The following is a 25,574-nucleotide window of genomic DNA, read 5'->3' as shown; positions in this document are numbered from 1 at the left end:
CAAAAAACAGCTCTTAACACAATGAAGAGTTTTCAAATCTTTAACGATTTTTTAAACACAATCAGCTTTTCGGAAACAAAAAAGTCACAAGAAAACTTTATGATAGTTGATGCAATCATCTTAGACCTCGCCAACCGTTCCATGTTTCAATTTCATTATCAAAACATGGAATCGAATCTATGTTTGGAACTACTGTACTCCTCCCCAGGCAGTTTTGTTTTGCCATAAAAACTGATAATGTTTACCGAGACTTAGAGAAAATTTTAGCTGGTTTCGACACAACAAATTATGATGAGGACCATTCCTTTTCGACGTTACAAACAAGAAACTTCTGTTGAAGCTTAAAAACGAGACTGGTGGGAACTTGATCAGAAAATTCATCTCCCTAAAATCAAAAATTTATTCCGCCGTTCATAATAATGAGTTAAATACCAACTTAAAGCACTTTTTACCCCCATTCCATTCTATTTAACTTTGATGCAATAAAATACGGGCAGTTAGCTGACTTTAGCGAAATTATAGATTCGATGGGATCTCCAAGATTCGCTTTGGCCATAAGGCGGCAGAATAAAAAAATCATTTTTAAAAGACATGTACATGGACATCGAGCAGGCCAACTCATACAATGAAGCTGATAACAATTTGCTCATGTTTCAATTTCTGGGTTGTGGATTTTTACAGCCTTACTCAGAAACAGAGCTGTGAGAATAAGAAGCTTTTAGTAGCCAGAAAAAAAGGTACTCTATAACAAAACTTTTTATTTTTTTTTCGGAAGCCTCGAAAAAATGATCATCTTAAAAAAGCGCAAATTAAAGAAAAACAAAAAATAAAAAATTTTGAAACATGAGTTGAGTTGGTTTGTTTGTTCTTCGTTGTTATAATTCGGCTTAAACCTGTTTTGGTTTCAACCCGCTTACAACTAATAAAATAATGTTATTAGGTTCAATCACTGTTTCAACATAGATAGCTTCAAGCAAATAAACTAGTTGAACAATTCAATTGCTGGTTCAGACCAATGATTGACATCCTTGGGTTCAGTTTTGATAACAAATTATTTTAAGCATGCCAAATTTTCGATGATAAAAGAAAGAAAGTTAGGAATTGATATCCACAAAAAAACAGGATGAAAAAATTCCGGAATTGGGACGATTAAATTTAATCATACCCGGAAAAGAGCCAGCTTTAGGGGGAAGTAGAAAAAGCGATTGTATCGGGTCTCGGTTGTTAAGCTGCGCTTAACAAGATCCTAAGGAGGTGGTCTTTTTTAGGGCTGAGAACACTCGTTTATTTACAAAAACTGGGATAGAACTCCCCCTTCAGTGCAAGCAACACTTACCAAAAAAACTCAACCCAACATAAGGGTTAGCCGGTTACTGTGCAAGTAGCACAGATTATTCCGACCGTATTCATACAAAAAATAGAAAAAAAAATTGTTTTTACTTTTTTTAAGATGATGTCGTTTTAGTGGGTAGTGTGCTTCGAGAAATATTTGATTGCGTAGAAAATTAATGGATAAGGCAATATTGACAATATTTTGCTTCAAAAGTGAATTAAAAACGAAGATAGAGGAAAAATACAATGCGGAATGAGGAAAAATACTTAAAAATTTTTAGTGCTAAAGTAGTGCTAAATGAAACATCCAAAATTAATTTAATTTATAGTTTAATCAAAATTTTTATTCTAAAAGTATAAGAAATATTAAAGCTCTAAATTAATTGCTTGAAACTAGACTAACTCTCAAAAAAATATATATACACAAAAGCAATTGCTAAAATAAATGACCAAAAGTTGTTCGGCGTAAAAATAAGAAGATTTCCCATGAAGTCTATTGGTTTTTCTGTATACAATCAATGAAAAACTGTTGGTTTTTGAGTAGATAGTCAAGTTCTTTGAATTTGATGTAGATTTGAGAAGATAGCTCGAAATTGATGAATTTTTCGAAGCGAATCTCTGGAAATCTTATTCCAAAACTTATCATGCAAGATTTTGAACTTTGAAAATCTTTAAAGAAGTGGAGGATTAAACAATTTTGCTGGGGAATTTTGACAATTTTTGGAATTGGGTGAGGAATAAAAAGAGACATTGAAATATTATCATACGACTTTTTGATTAACTTCAAATTTTCTTCTCTACTTAAGTGTAACTCAGCAGTAAGTTTATATCTTTGATACTCAAAACTCAAATCAAAAGTAGCTTTGATTGAGAAACCTTCCTTAATAGACCTTTGCTTAGTCGGAGAACTCTATTTTGGACAAAATAATCGTCCAAAAAATTGATCTGTTTCAACTATAAGGAAATTACGAGAAAAAAACGATTATTTTTGTTTCAAAGTTATGTCTAGAAACTGCAGAGTTCTGATTGATTGAAATCTTTTCTGGAAAATTCTAGTTATTTCTCCGTACTTGGAAAATTGCCTAGGCGATGACGTCGTTACCATAAAAGGAAAATTGCGTGGGTGGTGAAGTCAATTCTGTTTATAGAATGAAGTCATTACCATAACAGGAAAATTGCGTAGGCGGTGACGTCACGTCTGTTCATAGAAAGGCGTCATTGCCATAAAAGTATAATTGCGTAGGCGATGACATCATTGTTAGTATAAATACGCTTATTTTATTTGTTCAAATCATTCATTTTGTTTGCCAATCAGAAACAGTTAAACGAATTTTACTTCAAATCTTACATTTCTTTACTTCGCAAAAACAAAAAAGTAACTATTTTCATTCAATTGGTACTTTAATTTTTTATTTTTTGGAACAATTCTAAAGTCCCAAGTTTTTTTAGATAAGGCCAGCCCTTAGCCGAAAGGAGAAATTGAAGTGTGGAGAATGTGGAATTATGTACAATCGCCAAAACGCAGCTCGACATCAAAAAATATGTGTTAGAGGAGTTATTTCTTGTACTGATTGTAAGTATTCTACCTTCTTGGCCATTTGATGGGAAATGAACTATCAAATGGCCAAGAAGCATGCACCTTCAACTTTGAAGCAGTCGACGGTTGGTACTTTTTGTGAACAAGAGTTCTCAAGTTACTACTCTCTCCAACAACATCGGAGAAAGGATAATGGAGCAAAACAACAGAAACCCAGTGATACTGTAGCGGATTTGAACAAGATTGTGGAGGAAGAAGGGAAAGATGGTGAAAAACTAAAGGAGCAAATTAGTGCTTGTCTAATTTTCTGCTTGTTTCGGAGATGAAAAATGGGAGGCGTAAGGTATTTTACTTCCAAATGTTCAAGTTAGATACTAAAATAATCAATGAGAAACTTGAATAAGTCTTCAACAAGCTCGATTCTGCCGCTAAAATCAACATTGCTCTGGGATTCGTCCTTCGGAATTCGTCCCATGAATCGTCTCATGAAAACAACACTTTAATTGAAAGATCCTACTTACTGTGTACGAAAGCGAATTTGATAACAATTCAAGGAAAAGAAGAAACGTTTGATATTTTTGCTGCGATGCTCAAAAACATCCCAACGGGTTGTCCGGACTCTGTTTTACCCGAACCTTTACTGAAATACCATTCTGTTAACTGTCTTTTATCTAACAAAGACAAGGAACCATACAATGATCATTGGTGTCATTTCCGCACATTAGTTATGTACATGAACGGATACAATGATCTCGACTCTCACACTTCCAGATAATTTGCAGAATTTATAACAAAATCTGGTTATGATCCTAAAATTTTTCTTACCTGTTGTCGAGGAATTTGTGCAAAGAAACATCTTTATATTTGATTTTGACATTCAAGAAGGAGAATATGTTGGAGAATTAGCCAAGCGAAGTACTGGAAAGTTTGAAAAAGCAGTCAAATTACTGAGATTTAACAATTATATCATTCATACAAATGATATTCATTCTCTCTTTGAGTGTTTTCGATGTCCCAGCTGTGACTGTTTCTTCAACAGATCAAACATTTTCAACATACATCTTAAGTTTTGTAAAGATCGAGTGCGACACAATTATCCAAAGAACGTCAATGAGCTTCGCAAAACCTTGTTTGAAAAGCTGGAAGGAACCAAACTTCCAGTTTCTGAAGAAAACAAACTTTTTAATAATCTAGCATTTTCCGATTTTGAGTCGATTTGTGTTCCTACAGAAGAACTAAACGAGACGCAAACTACTACCTGGATCGGAAAACATGTTCCAATTTCAGTCTTTATATCGTCAAATCCGGTTGATGAACCCATTTTTTAGTACAACAAGGATCCACAGAAATTGATTATTGATTTTGTAAGCAAACTCGAGCAGTTGGCTGAGAAAAGTTAGCCGGAGATGGGAACAAAATTCCAAAATATTCAAGTAGCTCTCAATGAAAAAATGAAAAAGGGCTTTGATCAGCTAAACGAGCGAGGTAAAAACTATTCAAGCAATAAATTAGAGTACGACGATGATTGCATTGAAGATTCGGAACAAGCAAATATGTCGACACGAATCCTGCGAATTCAGAAAAATCAACTCATTGATTTGAAACAACATCTGGAGAGATATGTAAATACTTTACCTGCTATTGGATTTAACAGCGGTAGATATGATTTGAATTTGACCAAGTCTTACTTAATCCCTTATTTGATTCGCGATGAAGAACAAGAAACTTCCGTCATCAAAAAAGCAATTGAATTTATATCTTTCAAGCTTTAAGATGAACAATTTCTCGACATAATGAGATTTTTGAGTGGGGCAACTAATCTGGATTCTTTCTCAGAGCCTATAAAGCTAGCGAAACGAAAAGATTCTTCCCCTATGAGTGGTTTGATAACCCAGACACACTTGATTTTCCCGAATTGCCGCCGTATCAAGCCTTTCTTAGAAACAAATTAGAAACAACAATACTCTAGACAAAGATTTCATTGATTATGAGAAGTTGAGAAAGAGTAGGATTGATGAACAAGAAGCACTTAAGAAGGTTCAAATCAAGACAGTTCCTCCTTCTGGATTTGATAATTACAATTATTTTCAAGAGATTTGGAAAAAAAAATTTTGAACTGGTACAACCACAAGGATGTAGTTCCAACACTGGAGGCAATGTAGAAAATGATTCATTTTTATCATAACAAGGGGATAGATATGTTGAAGCTTGGATGCAGACTTCCAAATCTAGCAAACATATGTCTACACAAATCTACAAATTACAAGTTTCATCCATTTTGCGAAAGTGATGAAGATTTGTGTGAAAAAATTGGAGAAGACATGACTGGTGGTCCTTCCATTTTTTTCATTCGAAAAGCTGTAGTTCATGAAACATTCATAAGAAATTCATCAAATATTTGTAAATCAATCGTTGGAATTGATGCAAGCCAGCTTTCTCCTTTCTCAACGTGTCAAGATACGCCAACAGGACTGTATACGAGATGGGAGTTTGACACCGATATGCAGAAGTTTAAAGCTAGACATAACCGATCTCGCAACTTTGAGAATATGGTGATGTCTTTCTATCAAGAAACACGACAAGAATGCAAAATTGAGAGCTTTTTCACATCTGGAAAACAAAAGAAAATTGATTGTTTCAATCTGGACGGTTAATTTGATCACTGTAAGACAGTGTTCGAAGCAATGGGATGTTACTACCACTTCTGTTCTTGTCAAGAAGCTCGTCCCTCGTTAATAGATCAGGATATTGAACGAGGTAATAAGAAGAGAATGATGGAAAATATGTGCCGAGAAAACTTTAAAGAGAAAGGATACAAAGTTGAAGAAATGTGGGGGTGTGAGTGGTGGGAAAGTTTTAAAACTAATGACAAGATCAAAAGTTACGTCAGAACTCACTTTCCCAACAAAAAAAAACATTTTCTACAGACTCCCTTCTGGCAAAAATAAAAGATGGATCTCTTTTTGGCTATGTTCAGTGCGATTTAGTTGTTCCAGATCAAATTTTCCACTAAAATCAAAATCTGCTAACTTTCCTCCAATTTTCAAAAAAACTGAAGTTGGAAGAAATGATATTGGAGACTACATGAAAAACTATGTATCGAAAACGAAATGTTAAAACATCCTCAGAGAATGCTGATGTCTAGTTTCAAGGTAGAAAATGGAACTGTCATAACTCCCTTGTTCAAGTTTTATTTGGAACTTAGCTTGCAATGCACCAAAATTTACCGTTTTGTTCAAAACACTCCACGAAAATGTTGCAATAAACTCGTTCAATCAGTGGTTGATGCGAGAAGAGAAGGAGATGAAAACCCTCAATCAGGAGTTGTAGCAGAAACAATGAAACTTTTGGGTAATTCCTCTTATGGATATCAGATCATGGATAGATCCAGGCATACAATCACAGACAATCTGGACGATGAAAAAACTCATAAGGCAATCAGTGAACCACTGTTTAAAAGACCGAATACAGTTGAAAAAGACTTATATGAGGTCGAATTGCTGAAATCCACTATTGAACAAAGACAACCCATCATTGTTGGCTGATTCATATTTCAGTATGCAATATTGAGAATGTTGGAACTCTACTAAAACTTCTCTGACAAGTTCTGTGATGTAAATAAATTTAAAGAGTTAGAGATGGACACAGACTCACTTTACTTAGCACTTACTGAAGAATTATTTTATGGCTGTATCGAAGCAGAAAAAAGAGACATTTGGGAAAAAAATTGAGGGAGCATGACTGCAGAGACTCCTTCAAAGCATGTGCAAAATCTAATTTCTTCCCTCGAACAAGTTGCAGCATCCATTAAAATCAAGAAAAGCGGAAGCCGGTACTTTTCAAAGAGGAATTTAGATGTACAAAAATGCTGTTTAGGTAGCAACACTTATTGCTGCTATGACAACAAGTTAGAGTTCTAGAAGATTCTGGAGATGAACCCATGTCAAAATACAGGAGAATGCTCGATGAGGCAATCAACCTAACATCTACAAATAGAGGATTCAGAACTATAAATCACATGGTGGCTATATAAGAGCAAACAAAGAAAGGAATTAGTTATTTTTATCCAAAAAGACAAGTTCAAGATGATGAAATACATACAAAACCATTGAATTTATAAGGACAGTTCTGAATTGAAAATTTTTTAATATATTATTTTGATAATATTTAAATTTAAAATTTTGCATTAAACTTATTATACAATGCTGTGATTTATATACTTTTTTTGTAATTTATTTTTTTTTCTTAAAATTTCGGTTTTTTTCGAATTTTCAGTAAGTTTCAGAATAGATTGAGGTAGATAAAACTAAGAGTATCTAATAAATTGATATTAGATCGAAATATAACAAATTTTATCTTGTTTTGAAATTTTTTTGCAAAATTTTTGTGACAAAATTTCCAAGTTTTTACCCAAAAACTTTTATCATTGACTTACCATGTACCAAAAAACTAAACAAGTAACCTAAATTTTACACAGGAAACGTAATTAACCAGTAATATTTAACACTTAGATAACGCGCTCCAAAAGTTTTGCAACAAAATTAACACACAAAATCCAAAAAAAAATCGTTTTTCTTACCATTATCTTACCATCACACTGAAACCTTACATTTGGTATTCCCTATCCTAATACATTTAAGACTCCATACCCAATGTTAATATATAGCTGGAAGACCGGAAGCTTTATTCGCTATCTTAATACATGGTGGTCTTCCACCTCCTCTCGCCCTGATCAGCTCACACATCTACTATTGTCTCCTGAGTCTTTTGTTGGGGGAGACAGTTTCAAAACCAGCTCCAGAACAACCAACTTCTTGTTTGGTTGCTCGGATTTCAATCGATGTAGTGACATCAGATATCATTTCAGGAACCCCTCCAAATGCAGTTTGCTATTCTCCAAAGACTACAGCTAGGAAAATTTTAATAACTTGGACAAAAAAGTGTTTTCTATTTTTTTGTTTAGATTTTGGTCCTTCCGCATTTTTATTTTCGTTTTTCAGTTGATTTCAATTTCGTTTTAACATGACTATTTTTTAAAAAATTTTTGTGAGATTTCAGCTTTTTTAGCAGATCAATTTAAATTTGCGCTGTAATGCTTTCAGCAAAGAGTTAGAAAAAATGTTGAAAGAAAAAATTAAATAAATCATTATATAATCGAGACGAGTTTTTGTTTTAAAAATTATTTGAGAAAAAACGAGAGAGAGAGGCAGATAAAGGCACTTGCTCATTGGTGAGCCCCATTCGGATTATTTTTCCGAGGTTAATGCTTTCTTTTCCAAGGTTTAAGATTTTCATGTCGGTAGTCCAACCATACTTTTTGACATTTTAGAAACACTCTTTATTCTTTCTCTCTCTCGCTTTACTTAGTGTCTGATGGGGCTAGCCAGTTCTTAAGCGAAGTAACAGAGAGTTTTTAAGGCTATAGTTTTTTTTAATTTTTGTTTTTATACATGTTCTTTGTGTATAACTGATAACTTTTGGCAAAAAAACTTAAGAAAAATTAAAACTTATGTTCTTTTCAAAGTCTGAACAAGACTTTAGCTCTGCTCAGGATATCAGGGAACGAAGATTGAGGGTAGTCTATTTGAATTTCGAGACGAAGACTTTTTTCCAAAATTGTATATTTTATAATTAATACAAAAATCAGATTTTTCGCAGAAAAACACACAATTTTAAGCGTCTACTCTCCGGGATTGGGCTATGAATTTTCAAATTCTGCATTCATCCCAATTAAGTATCAGATAGTTCATATCTCATTTTATGTAATATATGTAAAAATTTATAGCTTTGTTAAAATATGTATTGTTTTGCAACAAAAAAGTTGCGGTTTTCCGTTCATTTGTTAAGGAACCAAGATTTTTCACTTGATTTTACTGAAAGAAGGCGTTCCCACGGAACGTAGCGACGACCACCGCCGGGTTAGCTACTAAACCTTAAGCCGAACGGCTATGCCCTAAAATTTTGAAACACATGGTGTAAAATGCTTCACGAAACACTAACTCACACGTAAAAAAAAACTTGAATTTGATTTCTTTTAAACATGTTCAAATGACAATCTATGGTTACAAACATCGGCAGCTTTGATCATATTCATTTAAAACAAATTGAAAACGCTTCGTTTTTCTGTTTCTAGCACATAATTTAATTAGTTCTTGTAATTGTGGGCAAAAAATTTTTGAAAAATTTTATCTCCTTGCTTCAGTTTTTAGTACCTATTTAAGTATATCGAGTAGTCGGCTTGAACTCATCAAAAACAAACTGTTTTCCATTTTAAAATAGTCAGAGTGTTAGGCTCAATATAAATCAGCTTAAGCTATAAGTTGTGTGGCTTAGTGCTGAAATGCTATTTGAAAGTCAAAACCAGTTCCCTAAAAGTTGCCAACCCTTACAAGAAATTATTCTTGAGGCTGTAAGCGAAACAGTTTTTGATATACAAAACCCTTGCACTTGAACAAGGTAATGAGACATATAGGGCCTAAAGCTGTAATTAAAAACCTGTTTTGGAAACAAAATCACTTAATGTCGAGATCACGCCGAAGTTTAACTCGTGTTAATAGCTCTTAATTGTCTTTGTTCTTAAAACTTTTAATTGTTAGATCAAGTCACAGCTCGTTTCGAAATTTTCCTGAATATTTTTAGTTAAATCAACAATTTCTAGCTCTACTTCTATCGTAGCACCTCTTCCCTGCCCGCAGTGTGAAAAAAAATGCTGATCTCAGAAATGAACTTAAGAAGACTTGAGCAAAAATCCTTCCTCAGCCTCCTCCACAAACTGGTTGCAATGAGTGATTCAAACTGTTTGAAATGAGTGTCAAACTCTTTGCAATGAGTTTGCAATGATTCTTCGTAATCCTTCGAGAGTTTGAGGGAAGCCCGAGAGCTGGTTGAGCTGGTACACACAAAGTCATTGTAACGATTTCCATAAATTATTTCTCACTGCGGAAAGCTATCACCAAAATCTGCTGATGAAGGACTCATTCCCAAAATGGGATGGCATTGAGACGACCTATTCTGGTGCGCCAACGGAAAGCGCGTTCAGAGCGGTTTTGTTCCGATAAGATCTCGAAGTTAAGGAAGAAGAAACTAATTTGTTTCAAATCTTTATGAAAAGCAAAGAGGAATTTGACGCTCTCAATCTGGAAGTGTTCAAAGAGGGCCCGAACAAAGTGCAATTTCATATGGAAGTGGTAAAGATAAAAACTCTCACTGTGCGAGACGCAAAAAGTGGAAATTACGAAAAGTCTGTGCTGTTCGTAAACACTAAGACATTGACAATGTACTTCGATGGAATAGCTAAAATTACTATATGGAACTGATTGAATATATGGTTGACCAAGTCGACTTATTCTGTTCTCATAGAAAGGGTTGGATAATTTATCGAGCTGAAAATGCCGGATCCTACCCCGAGCTACCCGATTCACTCAGTGCTGCTTCTACTCAGCTCAAACGCCAACACTGAAGCTGATGACTATCGCTTTCTATACTGCTTTGTTGCAGCATATCACAGCGTGAATGAGCCAACCCTTTGCCTCACATCTAGATGGTGGCTGGAGAAAAACGAACTTTCAACCCAATGATCTCGACAAAAAAGAAACTGTAAAAACTAACGAGAAATACAAAATGCCAATTGGTCTGATGAATATGCACATATTTGAAAGACTGAAAAATTGTCAAAACAAGGTCTTTTGTTCAGAAAAATCTAGTTGTTTTGATTTGAAAATCCTAATACCTCCTCAATATTTTTCTTCAGGTAAATGTGAAATTTAATTTTCTTATTAGGTTCAACATTGACGAATTGTTGCCCTTAATAGAATCAGTCAGATTCAGTATTTATCTGATTGTGGACTTGCTGCTACTGAAAGATCGGTTATAGTATCACTATGTCTCTCCAGAAACTGGAGGAGTACCTGCTGTACACAGTTCATCGATTCCAATTTGATAGTTGCCGCAAATGTTTCCACTCATGTGCTTCCATCGAAACTCTGAGACGTCATCAAGAAATGTGCTATCAAGACAAAGATGCTGTCATCACAATTCCTTATTCAGGAAACCATGACCAAAAATTCAAATTTTTAACAGTTCGATGATACGCACCCAGAGTAACCTAATTTGATTTGAGTATACGGGCCTCCACCTGATCGGCAAAAATCTAGCATGCAAACATTTGAAATCCATCAACCGTTTGGCTACGCCTTAGTAGTAATCGAGTTTGGGAAAAAGTATTTTTTAAAGTTCGAGTCCAAAAGGGGACCGAATAGGATGGAAGAGCTGATTAGCTCCCTTGAGTCGTCATCGAGACAAATTCACGTGGAAAAAAAGAAGTAATTAGATTTAATCGGTATAAAAACCAGGAACATGCTACGGTTTGGGAAGATGCTACATTTTGTTGGTTACGCGCGAAAAACTTCTCAATCAATGTTGTTATACTTCAAAATTGCTATTACACAAATAAGTTTCTGAGTAGAGCGGACAATGAGATAAACCTTAACAGAATAACAGCAAATTACTTTTAGTGGTAACTCAATTTTTTATCACATTATGACTTACACTTTATAATCAAAGTGCTGGCGAAGAGCGATTTGGAAAACATTTTTTTTCTGTAATATCTGCACTGAAAAGAAATGTGCTTTCTTATTGATCTCGGTATACATGAAAAACTGTACAGAAAAAAACTGAAAAATCGAAAAACACTTCGAAAATCTCAGATTCAATTGCGTCGTATAGCTTCATGCTAGCGCCGCAGAATTTTCGTAAAATTTTTTTTTCGGATAGAGATTTATTTCAAAAACTCGGCCACTTGCGCGTAAAGTTGGTATGTTGAAAAAAAGAACAAAATTTCCACTCATATTTCAATTCCTTAGAAAACTTCCCAGAAACTGGACTTCCCCCGCGAGCAATCAATATGAACAAATAGTCTAGGAGGGAGTGTGAGTGTTACCAGAATACCCAGAGTTTCGATTCCCCCGCGAGCAATCAATATGAACAAATAGTCTAGGAGGGAGTGTGAGTGTTACCAGAATACCCAGAGTTTCGATTCCCCCCGAGCAATTAATATGGACAAATAGACTAGGAGGGAGTGTGAGTGTAACCAGAATACCCAGAAACTGGACTTCCCCCGCGAGCAATCAATGTGGACAAATAGTTTGGGAGGGAATGTGAGTGTTACCATAATTACCAGAAACTCGACTTCTCCCGCGAGCAATCAATATGGACAAATCCTCTAGGATGGAGTAGGAGTGTTACCAGTATAGTCGCGCCGGTTTTACAAAGCAAACAAAAACTACAATTTTTCGCCCCTCATAGCCATCCTTACTATTGACGCAAACAATTCGCACGGGTATTGAAACACTGCCGTTTGCCATTAAGCGATTTTTCAATAGATGAACAAAGGTTAGAATACATACTGCTCACCAGCGGAATCTCCCAGTGGGGTTATATAGTTGAATTCAATTAGACGAAAACCGAAGTTTTTTTTGACTTCTTCTCTGAGTGCCCTCTTACTTCCGCTCCTGAAATAGTGGGCATCGGTGCAATGAGCAACGAGAGAGTCGACATATTGGGAAACATCACACTCTTAAAGGTGCCAAAGCTTCTGCAGACATTACATTACCTTATCCTAAAGTTGTACCTCGAGCTGAGAATGAAAAAAACTCACCCCGTACAAAATTCTCCAGTTCCGTCAGAGTCACTGGATAGAAACCTTTATCGACCTCAACAACCATTTACGAAAAGATGCGGTAAAGGAATTCCATCAAAAAATTCACAATTTGATTGGTAATTCAGCAGTGGTAGGAAGAAAAAATTCGAAGATTGTCATGAATGAGAGGGATCTTCTTCAAAAAACAGCTCTTAACACAATGAAGAGTTTTCAAATCTTTAACGATTTTTTAAACACAATCAGCTTTTCGGAAACAAAAAAGTCACAAGAAAACTTTATGATAGTTGATGCAATCATCTTAGACCTCGCCAACCGTTCCATGTTTCAATTTCATTATCAAAACATGGAATCGAATCTATGTTTGGAACTACTGTACTCCTCCCCAGGCAGTTTTGTTTTGCCATAAAAACTGATAATGTTTACCGAGACTTAGAGAAAATTTTAGCTGGTTTCGACACAACAAATTATGATGAGGACCATTCCTTTTCGACGTTACAAACAAGAAACTTCTGTTGAAGCTTAAAAACGAGACTGGTGGGAACTTGATCAGAAAATTCATCTCCCTAAAATCAAAAATTTATTCCGCCGTTCATAATAATGAGTTAAATACCAACTTAAAGCACTTTTTACCCCCATTCCATTCTATTTAACTTTGATGCAATAAAATACGGGCAGTTAGCTGACTTTAGCGAAATTATAGATTCGATGGGATCTCCAAGATTCGCTTTGGCCATAAGGCGGCAGAATAAAAAAATCATTTTTAAAAGACATGTACATGGACATCGAGCAGGCCAACTCATACAATGAAGCTGATAACAATTTGCTCATGTTTCAATTTCTGGGTTGTGGATTTTTACAGCCTTACTCAGAAACAGAGCTGTGAGAATAAGAAGCTTTTAGTAGCCAGAAAAAAAGGTACTCTATAACAAAACTTTTTATTTTTTTTTCGGAAGCCTCGAAAGAATGATCATCTTAAAAAAGCGCAAATTAAAGAAAAACAAAAAATAAAAAATTTTGAAACATGAGTTGAGTTGGTTTGTTTGTTCTTCGTTGTTATAATTCGGCTTAAACCTGTTTTGGTTTCAACCAGCTTACAACTAATAAAATAATGTTATTAGGTTCAATCACTGTTTCAACATAGATAGCTTCAAGCAAATAAACTAGTTGAACAATTCAATTGCTGGTTCAGACCAATGATTGACATCCTTGGGTTCAGTTTTGATAACAAATTATTTTAAGCATGCCAAATTTTCGATGATAAAAGAAAGAAAGTTAGGAATTGATATCCACAAAAAAAACAGGATGAAAAAATTCCGGAACTGGGACGATTAAATTTAATCATACCCGGAAAAGAGCCAGCTTTAGGGGGAAGTAGAAAAAGCGATTGTATCGGGTCTCGGTTGTTAAGCTGCGCTTAACAAGATCCTAAGGAGGTGGTCTTTTTTAGGGCTGAGAACACTCGTTTATTTACAAAAACTGGGATAGAACTCCCCCTTCAGTGCAAGCAACACTTACCAAAAAAACTCAACCCAACATAAGGGTTAGCCGGTTACTGTGCAAGTAGCACAGATTATTCCGACCGTATTCATACAAAAATTAGAAAAAAAAATTATTTTTACTTTTTTTAAGATGATGTCGTTTTAGTGGGTAGTGTGCTTCGAGAAATATTTGATTGCGTAGAAAATTAATGGATAAGGCAATATTGACAATATTTTGCTTCAAAAGTGAATTAAAAACGAAGATAGAGGAAAAATACAATGCGGAATGAGGAAAAATACTTTAAAATTTTTAGTGCTAAAGTAGTGCTAAATGAAACATCCAAAATTAATTTAATTTATAGTTTAATCAAAATTTTTATTCTAAAAGTCTAAGAAATATTAAAGCTCTAAATTAATTGCTTGAAACTAGACTAACTCTCAAAAGTTTCAAACCAGTTTTTCTCAACACTGGGGCAATTTTTTTAAATACTTTTATATTTTGTTCTACTCACGATTGGAAGGGTTTAACTATAATTTATCCCTCGACCCGTTCCGATGAAATTTTTTAGTACCTGATTTTGAGTTCAAAGTTACTACCCATTTTCAATGGTCGAAACAAGAAAAAAAATATTACTTGAATCAAATAACTAAATAACTAAGATTACATTAAATAACTAAGACCCCAGTAAGAAACATTCGTATATGTTTCTCGACCAGTTCTATTCGAAGCCAAGATTGGAAGCTGAAAACATAGTGCAACAATCACATAATCCTTTGCAAAGAAGTCTCTTTGCAAACAAATCACGGATACAGAAAATGAAATTAAAAGGCCATTATACCCGAATAATTTAGCAAAAATTTTTCAGCCCAGTTCCCGAACATTTTTACCCGAACAATTTTGCCAACATTTCTCGGCCCAGTTCCTTTATCGAATGTCTTTTTTACCCTATCTTAGGATACCTCAATGGGAAACTTCAACCATCCTATTTCTGATCGACGATCACTGACGAAGACATTCACTGACTCAGTGTATGCTGAATCTCCAATTTGCCCACGAAACAGGTTTCCAAATGTATACTGGAAAACAAAATGCGGACAGCGTCAATTATTAATCTCAAACCCAGTTTAACCTCAAGTATTGTCAAACAAGTCTCACCATCATCACTCTGAATTCTGAACATTTGCTGAAACCTCCTTTAAACTAATCCAATTTGAAAAACGTTTATTCTTAGACTGAAGTAGTTTTTGACGTTTTGCTTAATATAGATGTCGAATTAATCTAGCTCTTTTTGTTGTAATACTAACATAAGTTCGATTGAAAAAACCATGACAAATAACATCTGAGTTTTGTAAAAACTGCTGTTCTGCTTGGTTCGAAAAACCATGTTCAGGATTTTATGGACAAAATTTGAATAAATCATTTAAAATATAGCAGTCATAAGTTTTGACAATCCGTTCACTGCTAACTCACGTTAATTCTGGAGTAGAATAGTAGCATTTTTGAGGCTTGCATCTGGAATCCATCGGCGTTTAAGCTCAAAACTACTCTGCTTTATATTTATGCATACCTTAGTCTAATAATGTCGATGAAAAGCAGCAGTTACGGTAGAAGTTTTGTTTTAGCTATCAATGAATGATGTGCACAATGGACATTGAAAATAGACACTTTGGTGAGTAAAAAATTGACAATGAGCTTATTTTGTCCCCTTAAGTGGAATTAAATCAAATACCCTACGTTGCTGACTTAATTTGCTGCAAACTGCGCAAAAATTCTCAAACTTTCCAACATTTTTGGAACCAATTTATGCCTTTTACATGGTCACTTAGAGAAGTAATCTAAAAAAAATTACGCTGATATACTATGCACTGCAGCAAAAAGTGGAACTGATCGAAAAATATAAATTAATTTTATAGTTAATTTGTAAACTTAAAGCGTTTCTCCTCATCAATATAATTCAATTTTGACTCTGGTTATTATTGATCCGACTTGCGAAGAAATCTATGAAAATATATGGTTTGGTTGGTTTTTTAATCAGACCGATTTTACAAAAGTTTACAGTGTAGTGGTACACGAGTCGAGTTTTGCTATTTCTGTTTCGACCGAGGAGAAAAATCACAGTCGAGAAGGCACTATAATTTAACTCATCGTCGAAACGTTAAGTTCATTCGAGTCGGTTGAAATACAACATCAAAACCAAAGTCGAAGCATAAAGTCAAACACATAACCGAAACATAAAGTTGAACACAAAGTTAAATATAAAGTTGAACACAAGTTTACAGAACAGTCGAACTCAAAGACGAAACATTAAGTTGAGTCCGTCGAAACAGAGTCAAACACAAACAAAATATCACCAAGAATTTGATTTCATTGTCGGACTTTATTGCTTGCAAAACTGTGGAACAGTTGCAATGAGAGAAATAAGTCAGTATATACACAGGATCGCCCGCCACAAGAAGGCTTACACACGGTTCCAAATTCAATTACTTCAATCAGCAGTTTTTTTGACGACAAAAAACTCGCCACAAAAATTTTTTGGGAAGCAATCAGCTGTAAGCAAACTTACTTGAGTTAAATCAACAGTCCTCAAATAGCAACAGAGCAATCACTTGACAAACAACAAGAACTTACCTTCAAGCTAAAACTATTTTGATTTAAGTTATAAATTTTGGTCCGATTTTTTGCTTGCAAAATGTAAACCGCTTGCAAATAGCAAAATAAGTCAGTATATACACAGGACCGCCCGCCACAAGAAGGCTTATGCGCGGTTCCAACTTCAATTACTTCAATCAGCAGTTTTTTTGACGACGAAAAACTCGCCACAAAAAATTTTTGGGAGAAAATCAGCTGTAAGCAAACTTGATTGAGTTAAATCAATAGTTCTCAAACAGCAACAGGGCAATTACTTGACAAACAACAAGCACTTACCTTCAAGCTAAAACTATTTTGATTTAAGTTATAAATTTTGGTCCGATTTTTTGCTTGCAAAATGTAAACCGCTTGCAAATAGCAAAATAAGTCAGTATATACACAGGACCGCCCGCCACAAGAAGGCTTATGCGCGGTTCCAACTTCAATTACTTCAATCAGCAGTTTTTTGACGACGAAAAACTCGCCACAAAAAATTTTTGGTAGAAAATCAGCTGTAAGCAAACTTACTTGAGTTAAATCAACAGTCCTCAAATAGCAACAGAGCAATCACTTGACAAACAACAAGCACTTACCTTCAAGCTAAAACTAGTTTGATTTAAGTTATAAATTTTGTCGGATTTTTTGCTTGCAAAATGTAAACAGTTTGCAAATAGCAAAATAAGCCAGTATATATGTATTTTTAATGTGCAGTTAGCTAGACCAGCATATTTGTTGATCATATACAAGACCGCCACGAGAAGGCCTACACATGGTCCCAACATCAACTATCAGCAATTTTCTGGGCAACATTTTCCGACTGCCAAGCGAGTAAGCTAGCTGTAGTCTAAACTTTGCTGCTCGAATAATGCTTTGATACTTCTAATACGCGAATTACTTATGCGTGTCAAACTATCCATACTAGTAATTGCTTAAAATTGAATTGAGGCCAACTATATTATGAACATATTAATTCTACTCAAGTTTTAAAAACAATCGACAGCGGCTAAGGGGAAGTCGGAACATTCAGGGTTTTGCCCTGATTTACGAGCAGTCTTGTTGATTCTATGGTTACCTGAATTTTTAGGAGGAAAAAGTTTTTCTTACCTTATTTTTTGCTATGCGTTGCTTCTGCGACCGATGGGCTGGTTTTTCGTTTTGTGGCAGTTCGTTTCTCGGAATAGAATTGACGGAACTAATAATCGGAAACATTCTCCAATTATGGACCAGTGAGAGTTGAATAACGCTGAAAAAACTGAGACAGATAAAAAAAGTTTGCGTATAACTAGGATTCCTAATGAACTCGATATAAGTGCATGAAACTGCCGTTTTTCTTATCCGTGCATGATAGCAACCCTTTTTTTAACTTAGCAGCGGTGAAAATAGCTTTTTCTGGAAAGTCTTGATTTCAGTTGTTACTTTGAAATATGAAACACTCCGACAGATGAAAACATAGTAATTTGTCACAAAAAGATTAATCTTATGATGACCTTCAAAATCCGTTTCCCAAAATTTTATAAGAAGCGTAAGACTTTTAGTATTTTCTAATGCTCATTTTTTTGTAGTATTTAGCACAACTTGAAATAGCTACTTACCTTTTTTTCATTCAAACTTGAAAAAGTTCTGACAAAAAATATTGCTTTAACTGTTCAATAGCAATGCGAGAGTTAACAGTTTAAAAACTCCAATACTGAAACACAGAGGCGATAACGCTTAACAAAAAAAATGTAAGAGTTGGCTAATATTTCAACAAATCCAATTGAATAGCGTGACTTGATGTAAAGTGCTCTTTTAAAACCTTAAGTAATGTAATAAAAAAATCTTTCAAGTAGCCTGCACTTTAGACATATCAGATCTACAACATTGTTTCCAAAACAAATATACGGTGTGTCCTTGATTTTCATTTCATGTCATTAATCAGATGAAGATGTTCCTAAATCAAGCATTTGCGTGGTGACTTAGTGCTTCTCTTTACTAAACCATAGCTTTTAGCATGAGTAACATTCGGAGCTGAACTCAAGTTTACAGAATTATTATTTGTACAGATTAAAAGAAGCTTTTTGCTCCTTAATGGGAATAGGCTAAAGTTTAAATGACTGCCGAAAACAAAATTTTGCTCCTCAATTGCAAGAACACTACAATGTAATGTACGCTCAAAAAAGCATATCGAGTTCGATATCATTCCTCGTCATTCAATTGTTACTTTTAGGTTTCGAAACAAAAAATACAAGACTGCTCGTATCAGGGCGAAGCCCTGAATGTTCCGACTGCCTTTTAAGGCTTATGGAGCAGTAATAACATAAAAAATATATTAAAATAAAATGGAAAATCATCCCCCCACACGCCATATTAAGTACAACAGGATATCAATTAGGATAACATATTTATCAATTATGGCAAATAAGCTTCTTTTAACAAATTTGGAACAATTTCTAAGACGGATTAAATCTCCGCTTACGAATTAATAGCGCGAATCATATCGCGCGATGATTGTCCAAAATTGGCCAAAATGGCAATCTTTAAAAACACATAACTTCAGGAAAAATGATCACAGGTAAAATATCATTTCACATTTAAGCTCAAGTCAACAAAACCTTTTGAGTGATATAAAAAATTTTTGTCTAAAATGGCTAGTTAAAAAGTCGAAATTTGTCTGGAGAAAAAAAAATTTTCGAGCACAAATATTCTTTTACTTTCGTTTCGAAAGTCGGAACAATAACAAAAGAGCCATTGAATAGTTAGTTTTCTGGCATCTGAATTAGGCTTATCAAGTCATATCGATGGAGCCAAATAGCCATATGATCTCAAAAATTAAAACAGATTAGTCAATGCAATGTCGCAAAGTCTACTCTAATTACTTAACCAACCTGTATATTACTTAATTATTCCTAACAAAATATTAGTCAGATATAGACATATCTAAACATGACTGCTCATATCAGGGCGAAGCCCTGAATGTTCCGACTGCCTTTTAAGGTTTATGGAGCAGCAGTAAAAACATAAAAAAATTAAATTAAGTAAAAAAAAATGAAAAATTTTTTTTCTAAAATTTGAAATTTTTTTATAAAATCATCCCCCCACACGCCATTTAAAGTACAAAAAGAGAGATTTCGTTCCTTGTAACAAATCAATTATGGCAAATAAGCTTTGTTCAACTAATTTGGAACGATTTATAAGACGGAATAAATCTCCGCTTACGCGGTAATAGCGCGAATTATATCGCGCGTTAATTGTCCATAATTGGTCAAAATGGCCAAAATGGCAATCTTTAAACCCTCATAACTTTACGAAAAATGATCACAGGTGAAATATTTTTTGAAATTGAGGCTCAGGACAACAATACCTTTTGAATGATATAAAAAAAATCCGTCAAAAATGGCTAGTTAAAAAGTCGAAATTTGTCTGAAGAAAAAAAAACCCACCCCGAGCACAAATATTCCGTTACTTTCGTATCGAAAGTCCGAACAATAAATATTTAGGATCTTAAGTCACAACCTGTATATTACTTGATTATTCCTAACAAAAGATTAGTCAGATATAGACATAACTAAATAAATATTTAGGATCTTAAGTCAGTAGATTACAAGTAAATGGTTTGTTCATTTCTCATGTTTAATTTGTTTGGTTAATTTATATGAACCTCTGCATCAGATATGTACACAAGGTTTTCTCGTCGGAAGTTCGTAGAGCTAAAAAGTACAATTAACAAAAGAGTATCAATGATGAACTAGAATAAATCTCAATTTTTTTCCACAAGTTCGAAAATCGTTTTACACTTTGATAAAATTGATCGACAATAATGTCGAATTTTTCAAATTGATGCGGAAATTTGACCTAAGTTTTTAATATTTGATGCTTATTCAGTTCCAAAATTTTCCAAGTCCTTACAAGTTCTAAGGTTTCAACCTCAAATCCACTGCTTCTTATGCAAAAAATATTGCCCTATGTTTTTTTCTAAATAAATGTCGAGCTATGGGAATCTTTTTTTTTTACCGACAATTTATCGTAATGTCGGTCTTTAAGGAAAAGTATGATAAATTTTTTTTTCAAATTGTACCAGCATCTCAGTTTAGGTTTTTGCAACGTTCTACATTAAGCAAAGTTTCTATAAATGGACGGTATGGGTTTGGGTTATTAATCCATTTTACAGCCATTTTCGTAATATAAACTGCATGAATTTTTTCTGATACTTTACAGTTGAGACTTATTTTCAGAAATCTTCGCATCGCGTGAATTGGTTAGCGAGTAATTGTTCATCTCCACACAAAGAAAACGCTAGTCATACAATGAAAACTGTGTGAGTAGCATTTTTCTAACGAATCCACAATTGGGATATAAACACAAATATACATTTTCCAAAACATTTTTTTCTACAATTTCGCAAAAACAGGCCGCGGTTTACAAACACTCAACTTTCGAAACCGAAGCTTTTTAGTCGTTCACGAACCATTAGAAATTTTGATATAACTATTAGTGAAGTTAGAACGTTAATTCAAATGACAAAGATCCAATTGCAGTTTATCTATTGGATTCTTGCCACTCAACCTCTTCGTTTTCTCATTTCAGAAAATCTTTGGCTATTGCATTGCGAATTGGAAACGAGAACAGAACGCGAAACTCAAAAACTAGTTATTGTTCCGACTTTCGATGCGAAAGTAACGGAATATTTGTGCTCGCGGTGGGTTTTTTTTTTCTTCAGACAAATTTCGACTTTTTAACTAGCCATTTTTGACGGAATTTTTTTTTATCATTCAAAAGGTATTGTTGTCCTGAGCTTGATTTTGAAACGATATTTCACCTATGATTATTTTTTGTAAAGTTATGAGGGTTTAAAGATGACCATTTTAGCTAATTTGGGACAATTAACGCGCGATATATTTTGCGCTATTAACGCGTAAGCGGAGATTTAATCCGTCTTAGAAATCGTTCCAAATTGGTTGAAAGAAGCTTATTTGCCATAAGTGATTTTTTACAAGGAGCGCAATCTATTCTTTTGTAGTTTATATGGCGTGTGGGGGGATGATTTTCATGGAAAAAAAAATTTCAAATTTTAGGAAAATTTTTTTTTATTATTTTTACATTTAATTTGTTAATGATATTTATGTTATTACTGCTCCATAAACCTTAAAAGGCAGGCGGAACAATCACGGCTTCGCCTTGATACGAGCAATCTTGTTATCTTTCATATCAGAAGAAAATGCTAGTCACGCAATTTCATGCAACAAAAAGGTTAGTCAAACATTTACTGTCTTCGAAAAATGTTACTTCTAGAGTTATCAGACAACTTTCTGGTTGCGTGAAATGCTAGTTCCACAGTTTTGAATGACTACCGTTTTTTCTCAACTCGGAAAGACAGATAAAAAAAATTAACAACAAGTAAAATACTGCTAGAAACTCTGAACAAAAATACCAACAACAACAAAAAAAAATTTCGTATAAAGATGTTTGTATAATGTTTTTGTCACTTAGCCCTATAAATAGAGGGACACTGTTTCGTTTTATGGACACTCGGTAAAATTTTTTTTGCTAATAATCATTTATATGTTTAAATATGCGCTCTTCAAGAGCAGATTTCATTGTTCCGACTTTCGATACGAAAGTAACGGAATATTTGTGCTCGGTGTGGGTTTTTTTTTCTTCAGACAAATTTCGACTTTTTAACTGGCCATTTTTGACGGGTGTTTTTTATATCATTCGAAAGCTATTGTTACCTTGACCACAAATTTGAAAGATATTTCACCTGTGATCATTTTTCGTAAAGTTATGGGGGTTTAAATTTTGCCATTGTGGCCAATTTGGGACAATTAACGCGCGATATATTTCGCGCTATTAACGCGTAAGGGGAGATTTAATCCGTCTTAAAATCGTTCCAAATTGGTTGAAAGAAGCTTATTTGCCATAATTGATTTGTTACAAGGAGCTAAATTTATCTTTTTGTATTTTATATGGCGTGTGGGGGGATGATTTTCATAAAAATTTTCAAATTTCAGAAAAAAAATTTTTTCATTTTATTTTATTACATTTAATTTTTTGATGTTATTACTGCTCCATAAAACCTTAAAAGGCAGTCGGAACATTCAGGGCTTTGCCCTGATACGAGCAGTCTTGTATGGTTTTTAATCGATTTTATTTCACTGCAAAGAATGCATTCTAATAGATTCGTGGTCCCAAGTTGTAACTATTATCAATCGGTTTGGTGATTTTAGTTAATAACCGTCTTAATCATTCAAGCTTCTGTTGTTTTGAAGGTTTATGGAGCAGTAATAACATAGAAAAAATAAATGAAACAAAATAAAATGAAATTTTTTTTCTCTAAAATTTGAAATTTTTTTATGAAAATCATCCCCCCACACGCCACATACAGTACAAAAGGATAGATTTCGTTCCTTGTAACAAATCAATTATGGCAAATAAGCTTTTTTTAAACGAATTTGGAACGATTTCTAAGACGGATTAAATCTCCGCTTACGCGTTAATAGCGCGAAGTATATCGCGCGTTGATTGTCCCAAATTGGTCAGAATGGCCAAAATGGCAATCTTTAAACCCCCATAACTTTACAAAAAATTATTACAGGTGAAATAATTTTTCAAATTTAAGCTCAGAACAACAATAGCTTTTGAAAGATATAAAAAAAATTCCGTCAAAAATGGCTAGTTAAAAAGTCGAAATTTGTCTGAAGAAAAAAAAACCCACCCCGAGCACAAATATTCCGTTACTTTCGTATCGAAAGTCGGACCAACAATCCCAGTGTCAACAAAACCGGTTTTATTATGATCAAAACTACATAGTTACGAATGAAGATCAAATCGGATGAAAAGTTTATCACTGTCAACTCATTCTCAGTTGTGTTTGATTTCCAATAAAGCTTCCTCAGTACCAAAAAAAAACATTTTTAGGTATGAAAAATTGAAAGTAGCTAACAAATCAATTACGAATCGTATAAGTTATAAAATCGATCCAACTTAAGTCACTCTAATTTTTGTTCGATATCCACTAGAACAATCCCAGTTCAACAAAGGGTAGAGATCAAGATAATTTTAAAGAATTCGAACAGTTTTTAGTATCGCATTAATCTATATCATTTGATATTAGTATATCTCGCATCATAATGTGTATCAATTACAATGGACTTTCATTGTCTGCCTCCATACATTTTTAAATAATTAACTCTGACTCTGATCAGTAATAAAACACAAAGGAGAAATAAATCAATTCATTTTAATCAATTTTAGTAGATGATAATGGATTATAATTGATTATAATGGAATGTGATGGGGTATAAACGATTATTTTATTGTTCCGACTTTCGATACGAAAGTAATTGTTCCGACTTTCGATACGAAAGTAACGGAATATTTGTGCTCGGGGTGGGTTTTTGTTCCGACTTTCGATACGAAAGTAACGGAATATTTTTGCTCGGGGTGATTTTTTTTTCTTCAGACAAATTTCGACTTTTCAACTAGCCATTTTTCACGGATTTTTTTAAATATAATTCGAAAGCCATCGTTGTCCTGAGCTTAAATTTGAAAAGATATTTCACCTGTGATCATTTTGCGTAAAGTTATGAGGGTTTAAAGATTGCCATTTTGGCCATTTTGACCAATTTTGGACAATTAACGCGCGATAAAATTCGAGCTATTAACGCGTAAGCGGAGATTTAATCCGTCTTAAAAATCGTTCCAAATTGGTTAAAAGAAGCTTATTTGTCATAATTTGTTTGTTACAAGGAGCGAAATTTATCCTTTTGTACTTTATATGGCGTGTGGGGGGATGATTTTCATAAAAAAATCTTCAAATTTCAGAGAAAAAAAATTCGTTTTATTTTAATTCAATTTATTTTTTTCATGTCATTACTGCTCCATAAACCTTAAAAGGCAGTCGGAACATTCAGGGCTTCGCCCTGATACGAGCAGTCTTGTTATCTTTAGTAAGTACGAGCGAGGAAATGCCAAAAAAGCTTTTCGATTATATTCAAAATCTGAACTTTGCAATCGTTGAATTGATATGTACCTTTGGCTTGTTTTAAAAAAGTGTTGTATTGTTTTCTAATTGTTTTTACTATTTTCGTTCCAAGGTGGCTCTTTTTCTTTTACCCACCTCATTTGTGTTAGATATCATGTTATTTTTCAATTGGGTGTATCTCTCATATACACTATTTTCACTCCCACCATTCTTACTTTATTTTTTCAATTACTTTTACTTCCCGACCAATTTTGGTTTAATTGTCGGGGTTGGGATGGGCGTAGGTATGGGGAAAATGAACAAGGGATAAGAGTGGAAGGAATGCAAGTAAGGGTGGGGTGTTCAGTTTGTTTGTTGAAAATAAGAAAACGTGTCAAAAGGTGATTGAAATTGTTTTTACAAAAACTAAATTGTTTTAGAAAAAAGTAAAATTTTTCTTTATTTGTGGCATAAAACACTTCGAAACGAGTGAGTTTATTTCTTAAAGTACAATTTTTGGGATAAGATAATTATTTTTTATTTGTTATTTTTTTCATTGCTGTAGATTTTTTAAACTTAAATAATTTTGGCGCCGTTCAGGGCTTTGTCATACGTGAATATTTCGTTCGATTTATGCTTCAATTATTGGTGGCATCTCTTCTGGATCCAATTTGCGTTTTTTTTGTTCTTTTTTCGACTTGTTTTGTGAGCTTCTTATTTTTTAACGTATCCTTTTGTTTGATACAAATCAGTATCCTCCGTATTTAATTGAAAATGCAAAGATGTTAAAAGATAGCAACCTTTGTAAAAAAACTTTTAGATTTCAAATGAATACACAGTTGTAGAAGTTATTTGATAATTGTTTGCAGTGTTGAAAGTAATAATTTGAGACGTTGTTCATTTGTTTTTCGGGTCCGAACGACCCAATGCTCTCCAATTTGGGATCATATTTGATCAACGCTCCCTCAACTATGTTCCTCTTTTCTTTCTAAGAAAGCATT

The 25,574-nt window shown here is 34.0% G+C and overlaps 1 protein-coding gene across 1 annotated transcript in view; it reads right to left on the bottom strand.

Moving 5' to 3' along the window:
* The window catches only part of LOC134848359 (uncharacterized), a 62,480-nt gene extending 44,143 nt beyond the window's left edge, over positions 1-18,337 (bottom strand). Inside the window, exons 1-2 of the mRNA XM_063865768.1 lie at positions 18,227-18,337; positions 17,739-17,877 (exon numbers count right to left, since the gene is read on the bottom strand). Coding sequence (XP_063721838.1) covers positions 17,739-17,877; positions 18,227-18,237 — 150 coding nt within the window. The 5' untranslated portion in view covers positions 18,238-18,337. The remainder of the gene's footprint in view (positions 1-17,738; positions 17,878-18,226) is intronic.
* Between the last annotated feature and the right edge of the window lie 7,237 nt (positions 18,338-25,574).

Source organism: Symsagittifera roscoffensis, chromosome 6 (genome assembly GCF_963678635.1).
Source record: "Symsagittifera roscoffensis chromosome 6, txSymRosc1.1, whole genome shotgun sequence".
Classification (NCBI taxonomy): Eukaryota; Metazoa; Xenacoelomorpha; order Acoela; family Convolutidae; genus Symsagittifera; species Symsagittifera roscoffensis.
Note: the sequence above shows the minus strand (reverse complement) of the source record. Positions and strands in the feature narration are given on the sequence as shown.